Raw genomic sequence first — 15465 nt, 5'->3', positions numbered from 1 at the left:
AGCATGGAGTCCGCTGCTCTGGGAGTCCACACCAGCAACAGGACAAGCATAAGGTCCACTGCTCTGGAGAGTCCACACCAGCAACAGGACAAGCATAAGGTCCACTGCTCTGGAGAGTCCACACCAGCAACAGGACAAGCATGGGGTCCACTGCTCTGGAGAGTCCACACCAGCAACAGGACAAGCATAAGGTCCACTGCTCTGGAGAGTCCACACCAGCAACAGGACAAGCATGGAGTCCACTGCTCTGGAGAGTCCACACCAGCAACAGGACAAGCATAAGGTCCACTGCTCTGGAGAGTCCACTGCTCTGGACAAGATAAGGTCCCCTGCTCTGGAGAGTCCACAGCAGCAACAGGACAAGCATGAGGTCCACTGCTCTGGAGAGTCCACACCAGCAGCAGGACAAGCATGGAGTCCGCTGCTCTGGAGAGTCCACACCAGCAACAGGACAAGCATGGAGTCCGCTGCTCTGGAGAGTCCACACCAGCAACAGGACAAGCATAAGGTCCCCTGCTCTGGAGAGTCCACAGCAGCAACAGGACAAGCATGAGGTCCACTGCTCTGGAGAGTCCACACCAGCAACAGGACAAGCATGGAGTCCTGCTCTGGAGAGTCCACACCAGCAACAGGACAAGCATGGAGTCCGCTGCTCTGGAGAGTCCACACCAGCAACAGGACAAGCATAAGGTCCCCTGCTCTGGAGAGTCCACAGCAGCAACAGGACAAGCATGAGGTCCACTGCTCTGGAGAGTCCACACCAGCAACAGGACAAGCACGAGGTCCACTGCTCTGGAGAGTCCACACCAGCAACAGGACAAGCATGGAGTCAACTGCCCTGGAGAGTCCACACCAGCAACAGGACAAGCATAAGGTCCACTGCTCTGGAGAGTCCACACCAGCAACAGGACAAGCATGAGGTCCACTGCTCTGGAGAGTCCACACCAGCAACAGGACAAGCATAAGGTCCACTGCTCTGGAGAGTCTGTACAACCACCAGCAACAGGACAAGCATGGAGTCAACTGCTCTGGAGAGTCCACACCAGCAACAGGACAAGCATGGAGTCAACTGCTCTGGAGAGTCTGTACAACCACCAGCAACAGGACAAGCATGGAGTCCGCTGCTCTGGAGAGTCTGTACAACCACCAGCAACAGGACAAGCATGAGGTCCACTGCTCTGGAGAGTCTGTACAACCACCAGCAACAGGACAAGCATGGAGTCTGCTGCTCTGGAGAGTCTGTACAACCACCAGCAACAGGACAAGCAAGAGGTTCACTGCTCTGGAGAGTCTGTACAACCACCAGCAACAGGACAAGCAAGAGGTCCACTGCTCTGGAGAGTCTGTACAACCACCACCACCACCACCAGCAGCAGCAGAATATGAGGTGTGGAGAAAGAGGTTTGAATGTCGTGTCCAAGATGACACCTGCACACAGATGTGCCTGAACATATGTATGTGTGGCTGCTTGTCTGCAGTAGTAATGACAGTTTTATAGTGTTTGCACACTGAATACCTTGTCCCAGTTTAACATGTGTACCCCACTCAGACACAATACACTGACTGAGCCGACCAGTCCTTGTTTCATCCCCTACATGCTGGAAGACAGGCAGGGTAACAACATGCTCCATCGTTTAACATCTCAGCTCAGCTGGGGATTGAACACCAACATTCTGGTCACTGGGCAGCAGCTCTATCCACCCAACCACCAGAGGCCATGCCCCCTCCAGCAAAATGTGGGACAACACCCATACAGCCTTGAAACTCCCACAAGGAAATGGCAGATATGTCATTTACCAAAGTCATTTACTGTGTGATATCCCTGTGTTTACATTTCTTATTGCACAAATACAGCTGTGACACTGTGTTTAAACTATAAGTATTATTCAATCCAGGTATATTCATTATGTCTAAGTTAGTTTCTGACATCTAGAACTAGAACTACAAAATTGCGTAGCTCACCAGGGGAGGTAACTGCTACACAGTGGTATGGACATCTTGAGGCAAGTGCATGAGCCAGAGAATGAATCAGATATATAATGCTAGCAAACTTAGGATGTATCACAGCTTTATGTCTGAATTTCAGGACAAAAATGACTGTAGATGGAAATGATAAGTGTTTCAAATATACCATAAGTGATTCAAAGCATTTGATTGGTTGGCCAAACAATTTGTATGGCATTATTCTTTTCCTCCATACATATATAAATGCAAAACATACTGATGTCCAGTTGTAAAGTCATGTGTTCCGTGTGATGCTGTAAGTGATGCAGCATGAGGTCATTAAACTTTCAGAAATAGTCTAGCCATTACACCATAGGCAACACCCAATACAGGCCTTGTTTCCACAGCGTCCACTGAATCTCAAGTGACAAGGCGGTCTGTAGTCTACAGATTTAGTTCTGTGACAGCCTATCCTTCTAGGTTACGAGGACTACCTCCTCAGTTAGCAGAAATAATCTAAAGAATCTCAACTATGTTGCATTCCTGGATTTCATTAGATGAGGGCCGCGATGACGTTAATGCTGGGGTACAATGAGATGATGGGTGGCGATAAGATGCTGCCTAGCCAAGAAACTAGAGAGAAAACCACGCAGTTAACCACTTACACATCGTCTCTGTCGGGAGAGAGAGGAATCATGGGATAGATTAGTCAAACTGCCAACAAGTCACACGCAAACATCAACACAAAGTACAAGATTAACACCCAGATGGAAGCAGTTGGTCAGCACCAGTTAATGTTTAATTCAGCAGCTCAAAAGTAATAATGAGGACAGTGTGTCTGAGGCAACAAATAGTCTTACTGGCATCTCCCAGTATAGCCCTAAGTGTCCCGATGAAGGCTATCAACAAAATAGACATACGCAGCTTTCATCTCTCTCAGTAGCATAAGAAACAAAACATATTTGTTTGTAAAGTAACAACTATTTCATGTTGACAATAATTCCTCTCTTCAAACATAGTAATAAATATATTTCACTTATGTACTACATCTTTCAACATCTTCTAACATTTTCTACATCTTCCAACATTTTCTACATCTTCCAACATCTATGTCATCTTTCCAAATCTATGAGATCTTTCAATGGTATTTCCCCCCTGGTATCTGTGGGACCTACCTGTATCTTGTCCAGTCTGCTCTGGATGGCATGGCGATCCCCGGACACATCTGAGCACACGGACAGTTTCTCTCGGATACTGTTGAGCCACTCCACACAGGCATTGTAGGCGTCGTTGTACAGCTGGTGGTCAGTCACAAAGGTGTCGTACTGCTGCACACGTTCCTGCAACCAAGGCAACAGTCTCATAGCAGCTCAAATAAACAATGCCAACATGAGATCATAGGGTGGAACATTTGGCATGTCTTGGAGTATTTTCTGTCTGATTACCTTGGCGGCAGTGCAGAGTTTCTTGTAGCGAGTGCTGGTCTGAGAGATGAATGCCGCCAGCTGGGGATCACTGCTGCTCTGTGCTAGAGACTGCGCCTTGTCTGTGATGCTATCCATCACACGCTGGTAGGACAGCACATCCTGGTGGAGGGCCTGAAACACAAGCAGAGATGACTGTGTAACAAGGGGAAAATACCTGTAACACGAAGAAGGTCAATCTGTAACATGGGGAAGTAACTATGTTATAGTAATTTGACAATATCTGACGACACACCCACCCGCATAGGAGGAATATAAGCCAGAAGATGGACCAGACATGTTGCTTTAAGAAATCATCTACATCAAGAAAATTCACCAAAGCCCCAGGTTCCCCAACACACCTTGTAGTTGAGCAGCTGTGACTTCTTCTCCTCCAGCGTGGCCCGGAAGACAATAGGCCCCTCCAGCTGCAGCTCCATTTCGCGCAGCCAGTTGCCCACCTGGCTGTAGCTGTCATCAAAGGACGTCCACTGCACCAAGGCTACCTCCAGTTTGCGCTGAACGGCAGAGAGGTCATCAAACAGAGACTCCCAGTCCATCTTGAGTCGCCTCAGGTCCTGTCGGATGCTCTCTCTGCCGTCCGGCGCAGTCGTGGGGTACAGCCTCTCACCACATTCGATCACTGCACTCAGCTTGCCAAAACCAGCATCCCGCTCTCGCAACAGGTCCTACAACAAAACACAACTTTAGAACATATTCAGCATTCAGCATGTATTTTCAATACTTGCATCTACAAAGACATCATTCATTCCACTTTCCATACAAAGACTCCATTCCTCACCTGAGCTCTCTCAAGCCTTGTCTCCAGCTCAGCTCGGGACCCGCCCGAGTCGGAACACTCGGCAAACTTGGCCTTTGCTTTGGCAAGCCACTGAGCACAGTCTGTGTACTTGTCCCGGAACTGTTTGTGGTCGTCCACATTCTGGCCCGGACTTCTTGATCAGGTCCTGTAAACAAGCAGGCATACCAGGGCTTCATACTTTGCTTAGTCATCCAAAATTACTTTCAGAATCTGTTTTAATGTCGAGGCAGTTAATGACTGAGTCTCAGTCGGCTTGTCATAGGATTAATAGACGACTGATGACTACAAACTGAAACATGCATAAGGTGTCACTACATATCAGACATGCAGCCTTCATTACCTTTGTGTTTGTGAGCAGAGTCTGGTATCTGTTTGACAGCTGCGACACAAAGTTCCCGACGCGTGTCTCCCCGGTTAGCTGCTGAAGAGTCTGTGCGTCATCTGAGAACTTGTCGATGTCACGCTGCTTACCTCTGATCTCTTGCATTAGCTCCTGGTAATGCCATAAAAAATGATAGTATTATAAACAGACAATAAATATAATCCAATAAAGTTACATGTGATGGTGTCAACGCTCCTTTAGAAATATGTAGGTCACGTCATACAACTTTTATGAACAACACAAATGAAGGCAGAAAACACTTAAATTTCTCAAGAGTAAAGCTTTATCTATTGGTAGACAAATGAACCCGAAGAGGCCGGAATATGGAACATGCAAATTCATGCTGTGAGCTGCTTCAGTTGGACAGGAAGTCAGCAATGTCCTTCCAGTGGCCAAAATATCACCTGTGAGATCACTGTGTATGATGGAGAACAGTTGTGAGATTGAGAGCAGAAAGGTTGATGTTTAGGATGATAAAATGAAACGTTCGTTGTCCTTATGAACTGTAAATAAGCACATGTGAGTGATAGCAGAATTTACTGACCATGAACTGTATACAAACATGGCTCAATCTTCACACATGATACTGATGCTATGATGATTAGTTGATGGTGATTAGTAAAACAGTTTTGATGCGGACTTGATATATTACTTGTTATGCCACTGCTCTACACTGTTCCATGCCACCTTGACATAGGACTACTCCTCTCCTGGTCCCCCAGAGGAGGCTACCAGCTTCTACACTACGGCTAGCACATGACAGATGACAAACAGAGCAGCCGCAGCAGACGTTAGCATGAGATAAAGCAGTGTCTGTTCCGGAGGACAGAAGAATGAAGTAAAATTTGTTATGAGCCATGTATGAATAACTCAAGCCTCTCCATCCATGCTTTAGAAGATGAGAACCATCTGCATCATAAACAACCTTGTAATCATGCACAAATATAGAGTAACTTGATAAAGCATCCAGCACTGCCAATCTGGTGCTGATAGCCATGCATACTGAAACCCACAGCCTTGACTCCTTGGGTTGTTGGAACCAAATGATGGGGACCTAGAAGGAAAGTGAAGGACAGGCAGGTGTGAGGACCAAATGATGGGGACAGGTACAGGCAGGTGAGGACCAAATGATGGGGACCTAGAAGGAAAGGGGAGTACAGGCAGGTGTGAGGACCAAATGATGGGGACCTAGAAGGAAAGGGGAGTACAGGCAGGTGTGAGGACAGGTGTACAGGTGTGAGGACCAAATGATGGGGACCTAGAAGGAAAGGGGAGTACAGGCAGGTGTGAGGACCAAATGATGGGGACCTAGAAGGAAAGGGGAGTACAGGCAGGTGTGAGGACCAAATGATGGGGACCTAGAAGGAAAGGGGAGTACAGGCAGGTGTGAGGACCAAATGATGGGGACCTAGAAGGAAAGGGGAGTACAGGCAGGTGAAGGAAAGGGGAGTACAGAGGACCAAATGATGGGGACCTAGGGGAAAGGGAGTACAGGCAGGTGCGAGGACAGGGGACCTAGAAGGAAAGGGGAGATACAGAAGGAGGTCACAGGTGCTTGACAAAATGAGGACCAAATGATGGGGAACCCTAGAAGGAAAGGGGAGTACAGGCAGGTGCGAGGACCAAATGATGGGGACCTAGAAGGAAAGGGGAGTACAGACAGGTGCGAGGACCAATGGTCTGGCAATGAGGATGAGTATGGGGACCAGTGGTTTGAGTGAGTGAGTTTTATGCTGCTTTAAGCAATCTTCCAGCAATATCACAGTGGGGGACACCAGAAATGGGCTTCACACATTGCACCTATGTTGGGAATCGAACCTGGGTCTTCTGCATAGCGAGCGAATGCTTTAGCCACTGGGCTACCCCACTGCCCCAGTGACTAGAGGATGGCACTTGGAGACTGATATGGGTTGCAGAGGATGGGTATAGGTACATGAGAATGGGACGGAATATGGGCGAGGGAGCTGAAGGATGGGATGGAATATGGGCGAGGGAGCTGAAGGATGGGATGGAATATGGGCGAGGGAGCTGAAGGATGGGATGGAATATGGCTGAGGGAGCTGAAGGATGGGGAGGACGGAATATAGGAATATGGGATGGGAATATGGGAGCTGAAGGATGGGATGGAATATGGGCGAGGAGCTGAAGGATGGGATGGAATATGGGCTGAGGAGCTGAAGGATGGGATGGAATATGGGGCGAGGAGCTGAAGGATGGGACAAGAATGAAGGAGGAGCTGAAGGATGGGAAATATGGGCGAGGGAGCTGAAGGATGGGAGAATATGGAATATATGGGCAAAGGGAGCTGAAGGATGGGATGGAATATGGGCGAGGGAGCTGAAGGATGGAGAAGGGGCTGAGGGGAGCTGAAGGATGGGATGGAATATGGGCGAGGGAGCTGAAGGATGGGACGGAATATGGGCGAGGGAGCTGAAGGATGGGACGGAATATGGACGAGGGAGCTGAAGGATGGGACGGAATATGGGCGAGGGAGCTGAAGGATGGGATGGAATATGGGCGAGGGAGCTGAAGGATGGGACGGAATATGGGCGAGGGAGCTGAAGGATGGGATGGAATATGGGCGAGGGAGCTGAAGGATGGGACTAAGTGTTGGGATGGTACTAAGACTGGTGGACTGGTGATTGGTAGTCAGATTAAATGTGAGAACAGTGACATTGGAACCAGAGTCAAAGGGACTTAGGGACATGGAAGTCATTGGTCAAGTGAGTCATACTAATTATATCAAGGGTTATCAATCAAAAGCTGTGCTGCTAGTCTGCCATGAAACATTCCCAAAGACAACAACAGTTTAACCATTCCACTGAGAATATGATTTTTCAAATGATAATTCATAATTGAGTACATAAGCACAGCTTTCCAGTTATAGCCCTTGAGCATGCCAGCTGGCAATAGAGACAACAGCGACAAGAAGCAGAATGAGCAAATGAGGTGTTTGTGACATTTCCCATCCCACATGCCAAGCTGGACTATGTCAAAGGGAGCCTGGCTTACAATGTCCCGCTGGTCGGCTGCTGCGACTACATCAACCTCATGGGAGATTGTCTCCATCATGTCCTGGTGGTGGCAACAACAACAATCAGCAACATCAACACCTACACCAACCCCAACAGCCAGTGTATGGCATCAACATACAGACGTCTAGTACTGATATCTCCACACTTTACAGACTTGGTGAGCATTCCAAATGAAAATACAACATTAAGGCAAACTATAAAATATTTTCAAGAATCTCTCAATATGTCAAGTACTTGACTTTGGCAATGAAATTTAAGCTGAAACAAATAAGCTAATGGTCACAGCCAATTGTCAAACAATAATAATGCGTACATAAAACGAGAATCAAACTTAGATTAAAGAAAAGCAGACACATCTGCCCCCTCCATGATGTCACTTCCTGTGACGTAACCCAGCATACCTGGCAGACAGAGTGTTGCTCCTGTTTCTCTTCGATTGTGGATCTCAGCGGCACTTCCTTGACCTGCTTCTCCATGTCCTTGACCCAGGACGTGACCTTGTCATATTTCTCCTCATAGATGACCCAGTAGTGGAGGGCTCTCTCCAGATTCTCTTTGAGAGAGGACAGCTTGGAAGTATAGTCCCCCCAGTCGAGTCGCAGGACATCCAGCTCCTGCTGGATTGTCTGACGACCCTTCATGGCAGTTGTGTCCATTGTCAACTCGGCATTCTGCTCGCACTCCTTGACCTTTGTCACCCCATCTGGTACTGTTGTCACCAGCTCCTGTATAAGAAATTAGGAATATGAAAAATGCTACTGGTTACTTTAGTTCATGCCAAGAGTATAAAGATGACCGTGAACAGATTATAATCTCACCATTGCAGACAATTTGTTTCACAATCAATTTGTTTCAGGATTAACACTTTTCAGTCACATGTAATTCAAACCTGATTACTTATTTATAAACTTGACACGTCAAATGTTTTTCCATAGAGAAGTCAGTTAGCATGATGTACTGGGCCCATGTTCTTGTAGACATTGTCACACATACACCACATTACCATAGTTTGATGTCAGTCTTATTTGTATTGAGGAAAGAAAGGAAGAGTTCACAACCATGTTTTCTATATTACAGGTAAATACTAGGTTGCTTCAGGCCCACTAACACCTGGACAAGCATATGGAGTGTACTGACATGCAGCCGGTCCAGCTTGGTCTGGATGGTGAGGCGGTCCCCGGAAGTGTCGGCACAGATGCTCTGCTTGTCCTTAGCCTGAGTCAGCCAGTCCAGCACAGACTGCAGGGAGTCATGGTAGTTCTGGTGGTGCACGACGTTCTGCTCCGACTTGCCGATCAGCATCTGGAGTCACAGGAGAAACATGAACATGGGCAGACTGACATCATCAAGTCTGACAGAGGCACATTTAAAGACTGTCCACAATCACAGGCAAAATACCGAAGTACTGGTAGCTAGAATTGAATATTCTCTCTGAACCTTCAACTTCCTGCCAGCTAAGTGCCAAGTTTTACATTTAAAGACATACATGTTGTGACAACTACGCAGACAATATATAGGACTGACAATGAACCTTCTACTGAGAATGATGTCTGCCTCCTAAGTGTTTTAAATCAAACTGACTAAGAACTGGATAAGAACTTCATTATCAAAGTCAATCAGGCACTATGTAACTGACCTTTGCATCTGTAGCCAGTTTCTCGTATCTAGAGGTGATGGTGGTGATGAAGGTGGCGACATCTGAGTTAGATGTGCTGTGGAGGACACCCTGGGCCTTCTCCACAACTGAGTCCACAAGACGCTGGTGGGAAGTGATGTCTTGCAGCAATGACTGAAAAACACAGCACGTTACAATCTAGGCCTTGAACACACAGCACATTACAATCTAGGCCTTGAACACACAGCACATTATAATCTAGGCCTTAAACACACAGCACATCACAATCCGGGCCGTGTACACAGCACATCTCTCAATGTGGGCCTTGTACACAGCACATCTCACAATGTGGGCCCTGGACACAGCACATCTCACAATGTGGGCCCTGGACACAGCACATCTCACAATGTGGGCCCTGGACACAGCACATCTCACAATGTGGGCCCTGGACACAGCACATCTCACAATGTGGGCCCTGTACACAGCACATCTCACAATGTGGGCCCTGTACACAGCACATCTCACAATGTGGGCCCTGTACAATGTGGGCCCTGGACACAGCATCTCACAAATGTGGGCCCTGTACACAGCACATCTCACAATGTGGGCCCTGTACACAGCACATCTCACAATGTGGGCCTTGTACACAGCACATCTCACAATGTGGGCCCTGTGGACCGCACACAGCACATCTCACAATGTGGGCCCTGTACACAGCACATCTCACAATGTGGGCACATCTCACAATGTGGGCCCTGTACACAGCACACATCTCATGTGGGCTCACAAATGTGGGCCCTGTACACAGCACATCTCACAATGTGGGCCCTGTACACAGCACATCTCACAATGTGGGCCCTGTACACAGCACATCTCACAATGTGGGCCCTGTACACAGCACATCTCACAATGTGGGCCTGTACACAGCACATCTCACAATGCACATCTCACAATGTGGGCCCTGTACACAGCACATCTCACAATGTGGGCCCTGTACACAGCATCTCACAATGTGGGCCCTGGCACATCTCACAATGTGGGCACATCTCACAATGTGGGCCCTGTACACAGCACATCTCACAATGTGGGCCCTGTACACAGCACATCTCACACAGCACATCTGTGGGCCCTGTACACAGCACATCTCACAGTCCGGGCCGTGTACACAGCACATCTCACAATGTGGGCCCTGTACACAGCACATCTCACAATGTGGGCCCTGGACACAGCACACTTCACAATCCGGGCCTTCCTCCCAATGTATGTACTCACCCTGTGGTTCTGTAGCTGCAGTCTCTTCTCCTGCAGGGTGTTCTTCACATCCATGTCTGCCCTCAGCGACGCCTCTGTCTCCATCAACCAGCGCATCAGCTGCTCCTGGCCATCAGCATATGATGACCACTGCATCAGGAAGGTGTCCACCTTACGCTGAGCATCATTCAAACCACTGAAGAGTTTCTCCCAATCCTCCTTGGCAGTCCTCAAGTCTTGCCGCACCTTGTCTCGCCCTTGTGATGCAGTATCAGGGAACAACTTTTCACCAGCTTCGATGGCTAGGTTCAGCTTCTGTAGGCCATGCTCCTTCTCAGAGAACAGGATCTGAAACAAACAACAAAACAAAGTGTTAGTTACATGCCTCAAATACATTCAATTCCTACCAAACTAACTCACATGCCCCTTTCTTCTCACTCACACTAACTAAACTTCAATTGCCTACCGATCCCAAGTCTTCATGGTCATCTATCTCCCAACCCCATCCACAGACCTCCCTACCCAACCTACATCATCGTCATCTATCTCCCAACCTCATCCACAGACCTCCCTACCCAACCTACATTATCCTCTCTCCAACTACTCTCATACACCCATCTGACACACACATCCTCCCCCACCTCACAAACACCTAGCTCACCACTGCATCTCCCACATGTCTGACTCATCACACCATCCACCTACCAGACTCGCCACCCCATCCATCCACCAGACTCGCCATCCCATCCACCCACCAGACTTGCCCCGCCACCCCATCCGCCGGCCGGACTCGCCACCCCATCCACCCACTAGACTTCGCCACCCCATCTGCCCACCAGACTCGGCCACCCCATCCACCCACCAGACTCACCACCCCATCCACCCACCAGACTCACAACCCCTTCATCCACCTATTGCACCCCCCATAACTAGCCCACCAGACTACCCACCCCAGACTCTCACTCACCCCATCTGCCCACCAGACTCACAATCCATCTGCCCACCAGACTTCGCCATCCCATCCACCCACCAGACTCAAGCCACCCCATCCACCCACCAGACTTCAAGCCACCCCACCCCATCAGCCTCCACCAGACTCCCATCTCCACCCCACCCACATCTCCCCACCAGACTTCACCCCATCTGCCCACCAGACTTCACCCCATCCACCCACCAGACTCACCACCCCATCCACCCACAAGACTCTCACACCCCATCCATCCACACCAGACTTTCATCCACCCATCACCCCAAATGACTTCGCCATCCCCATTCACCCACCAGACTTCGCCACCCCATCTGCCCACCAGACTCACCACCCAATCTGCCCACCAGACTTCGCCACCCCATCCATCCACCAGACTCACCATCCCATCCATCCCCCCAGCTGACCATGCCATCCCATTCACCCACCAGACTCATCCCATCCACCCACCAGACTCCATCCCATCCACCCACAAGACTCACCACCCCATCCATCCACCAGACTCACCATCCCATCCACCCACCAGACTCACCATCCCATCCACCCACCAGACTCACCACCCCATCCACCCACAGACTTCGCCATCCCATCCATCACCCATCCACCCACCAGACTCACAACTTTATCCATCACCAGACTCACCATCCCGCCATCCATCAGACTCACCACTCCATCCACCCACCAGACTCTCGCCACCCCATCCACCCACCAGACTCGCCATCCCATCCACCCACCAGACTCACTTCTTCATCCATCCATCCACCAGACTCACCATCCCATCCATCCACCAGACTAAGCACTCCATGCCCACCAGACTCGGCCACCCTATCCACCCACCAGACTCGCCACCCCATCCATCCACCAGACTCGCCACCCCATCCATCCACCAGACTCACAACTTCATCCATCCATCACCCCAACTGACTCACCACCCCATCTGCCCACCAGACTTGCCACTCCAACTGAGCACCAGACTCGCCTGCCCTTCCACCCACCAGACTCGCCTGCCCCACCCCTCGCCGCCCCATCCACCCACCAGACTCACATCTCCATCTCCAAGCCCCACTCACCTGTATCACAGCTCTCTTCTCTTCCATGGTCTCCTGGTCTCCTACAGGCTGCTGACATCCAGACAGTCTCTGGTTGGCCATGTTGAGCCACTGCCGCAGCTCTGTGAGGCGACTGTCATAGGTTTGGTGTTCATGAACATACTTCTCCCATTTGTTGATGAGGTCTTTGATGAGTGAGAGCAGCCCATGATAGCGATTTGTCAACTGTGATACCTGGGTGCTCAGCCTCACATCTGAACTTGTGTGCATTAGGTTCTGAGCCTCATCAGTGAATCTGTCAATTTCTGACTGATGAGACTGGATCTCTTCACGTTGTTTCTGACACAGACAAAACAGTGGTTTGTTTTCAACAGAAACTGACAGCACAGAATGTTTAAATCATTGTCCATACCTTAATCATAGTCACACCCAACATAAACAAGTTCGACTGGTTTATCACTTACCTTGAACTTGTCCACCTGCATCAGCTTCTCATTGAGCGTGGACTTGAGTTCGTGGTTCTTGACGGCCTGTTCCATCTGCTTCAGCCAGTCGGCACATGACTGGAACTTGGTCTCGAAGTCTCCCCACTGCACCATGGCCTGGTCCAGAGAGGAGCCCACCTGCCTCATCAGACTCACATAGTCGTCCCACTCACGTTGCAGGTGCTCGATCTCCCGCCGCAAGACATCACAGCCTTGAGGAGAGGTGTGCTTAGCCGTCATCTCACAGAGCTCTCTGGTCTTGTTCAACTTCCTCTCTCCATCTGGAACACTGGCTTCGAACTCCTGACAATAGTAAAGTGAGTGATTGAATTAACTATTGCTCAACACCGCAGCAGCAATCTTTCAGCAACACCGCAGCAGCAATCTTTCAGCAACACCGCAGCAGCAGCAATCTTTCAGCAACACCGCAGCAGCAATCTTTCAGCAACACCGCAGCAGCAATCTTTCAGCAACACCACCAAGCAGCAGCAATCTTTCAGCAACACCGCAGTATTTCCATTCTTTCCTCGCAACAGTTGTATCTCCATTTTCCTCGAAATTCATCCAGAAAAAAACACTCAAAAACCAATACAAGGCCAGGCAGGCATGTTCATCTCAACTGGGAAAGATGAAAATGCCTCATCCTTACAGAAAACAGAAATTAACAGCGACCAGTATATAGCAAGTCCCACCTTCAGTCTCTCCCGTTTGCTCTGCAAGGACAGTCTGTCCCCGGAGCGGTCAGCACAGGAGTCCAGCTTCTCTCGGGAGAGGTTGAGCCAGTCCTGAAGATCGTGGTAGGCATCCTGGTATTGCTGATGGTACTTGACTCCTTCCTCCAGGCTCCCAAGCACCCCCCGGGACTTGTCACACAGCCCAGCATACTTCTTCTGTAGCTCACCCACAAACTTATTGACCTTGGCTGAGGGTGAGGACTGCGTGAGACTGTGAGCTTTCTCCGTGAGGTTGGACATGATGTGTTGACGGGACAGGATGTCTTGGTGAAGAACCTGCACAAGGAAGAAGGCCTCTGTACTGAAACCCTTAATCACTTTTTACAACATCTTACTTTATTTCCTTCATTTAAGTACCTCTTGGCTATCCTCAGTACCTTGAGTTCTTAATTTATGGGCCTTTCGGAAGTGGCAGTCACCATAGTTTTGATAGTACAGATATCTAATGGTCATAATGCAACATCCCACACTACACCAATTAGGGTGCTGGGACTTGAGGTTTTGTAGCTGGGTCAGCAGATCCACCCCAACACTCCAATATCCCTGCAGGAGTTCCTACCTTGTGGTTCTGTAGATGGGTCTACATCCCAACCCCAACACCACTACTCTCCAATGACCATGTAGTGTGGCCTTCATCTCATCCCCACCCCAACACCACTCCTCTCAATGTGTGGAGCCTCCTTGTGGTTCTGCAGTGGGCCTCCAGCAGTGTGGCCTTCACTTCCTCCTCCTTCACTACTCTTGACCTCAGTGTCCTTGCTGCTCAAAGTTGTCATCATATGCGGACCACTCCAGCAGACTGCACTCCAGCTTCCTCTGGGTTGCTGCCACCTCATCACATAGCGAGTCCCAATTCTCCCGCAGGTTCCTGATGTCCTGACGGATCACCTCTCTGCCTTCAGAAGCAGTGGTGGGATACAGTTTCTCCCCTGCATCTATGGTCTGCATTATGCGGTGGCGGCCACTGTCCTTCTCAGCAGCCAGTTGCTGTACAAGTAAAAGACAACCATGAACAATGAGAGGAAGTGTAAAGGGCTGTATCACTTCAGATAATGTTGTATTCATCACAGAAATATCACCATGAATAACTCACTTAGAAAAGACACGAATTGATTCAGAGTTACAACTATAATAAACATTACAACAACCATCTGCATGACTACTACTGTCAACATGAGAACAAATAAACTAGATAACTAACCTGCAGTTTGGTCAGCCTGTCCTCCACATCATGTCTGTCGCCGGCCAGGTCACCGCACACCTCCAGCCTCCTCCTCAGCGTGGACATCCAGTCCTCACACTGTGCCAGGTTGTTCTCGTATGACTGCTGCTCATCCACGCTGTCCTGCCCCTTGTGGATTGCATCCTGGACAGGCAGACAAGTGACACAATCAGCTTAAATGACCTGCCTCAAACCATCGTCATAGTTCTTACAAAAAGAAATGTATGTGTAACATCGGGTTAAACTATTGGACACAGATGGCCTCCTACCTTGATGCCAGCCTTCAGAGTCTCGGACTTGGAGGCCAGTTGGGTGCTGTAGCCGATTTGTCGGGCATCAGCTCCCTGGACTTGAGAGGCCATGGACTGTAGATTGACAAACTCGACCTGCTTGTCCTCGATCTCCCGTTGTAGAGCCTGACAAAGACAGTCAGGTGTGAGTGTTATGATTCAAGACTCACAAATAACAAAAAGTAAC

The 15465-nt window shown here is 49.3% G+C and overlaps 1 protein-coding gene across 1 annotated transcript in view; it reads right to left on the bottom strand.

The window, feature by feature from the left end:
- The window catches only part of LOC124279302 (nesprin-1-like), a 93139-nt gene that overhangs the window by 20607 nt on the left and 57067 nt on the right, over positions 1-15465 (bottom strand). The window contains 18 exon segments of the mRNA XM_046715114.1: positions 3120-3284; positions 3390-3542; positions 3770-4096; positions 4210-4356; positions 4358-4375; positions 4571-4723; positions 7625-7687; positions 8049-8372; positions 8785-8949; positions 9284-9436; positions 10535-10861; positions 12569-12886; positions 13012-13335; positions 13725-14042; positions 14447-14523; positions 14525-14753; positions 14968-15132; positions 15258-15404. Coding sequence (XP_046571070.1) covers positions 3120-3284; positions 3390-3542; positions 3770-4096; positions 4210-4356; positions 4358-4375; positions 4571-4723; positions 7625-7687; positions 8049-8372; positions 8785-8949; positions 9284-9436; positions 10535-10861; positions 12569-12886; positions 13012-13335; positions 13725-14042; positions 14447-14523; positions 14525-14753; positions 14968-15132; positions 15258-15404 — 3573 coding nt within the window.

This window comes from Haliotis rubra, unplaced genomic scaffold (genome assembly GCF_003918875.1).
Source record: "Haliotis rubra isolate DU_JTF1 unplaced genomic scaffold, ASM391887v1 Scf25, whole genome shotgun sequence".
NCBI lineage: Eukaryota > Metazoa > Mollusca > Gastropoda > Lepetellida > Haliotidae > Haliotis > Haliotis rubra.
Note: the sequence above shows the minus strand (reverse complement) of the source record. Positions and strands in the feature narration are given on the sequence as shown.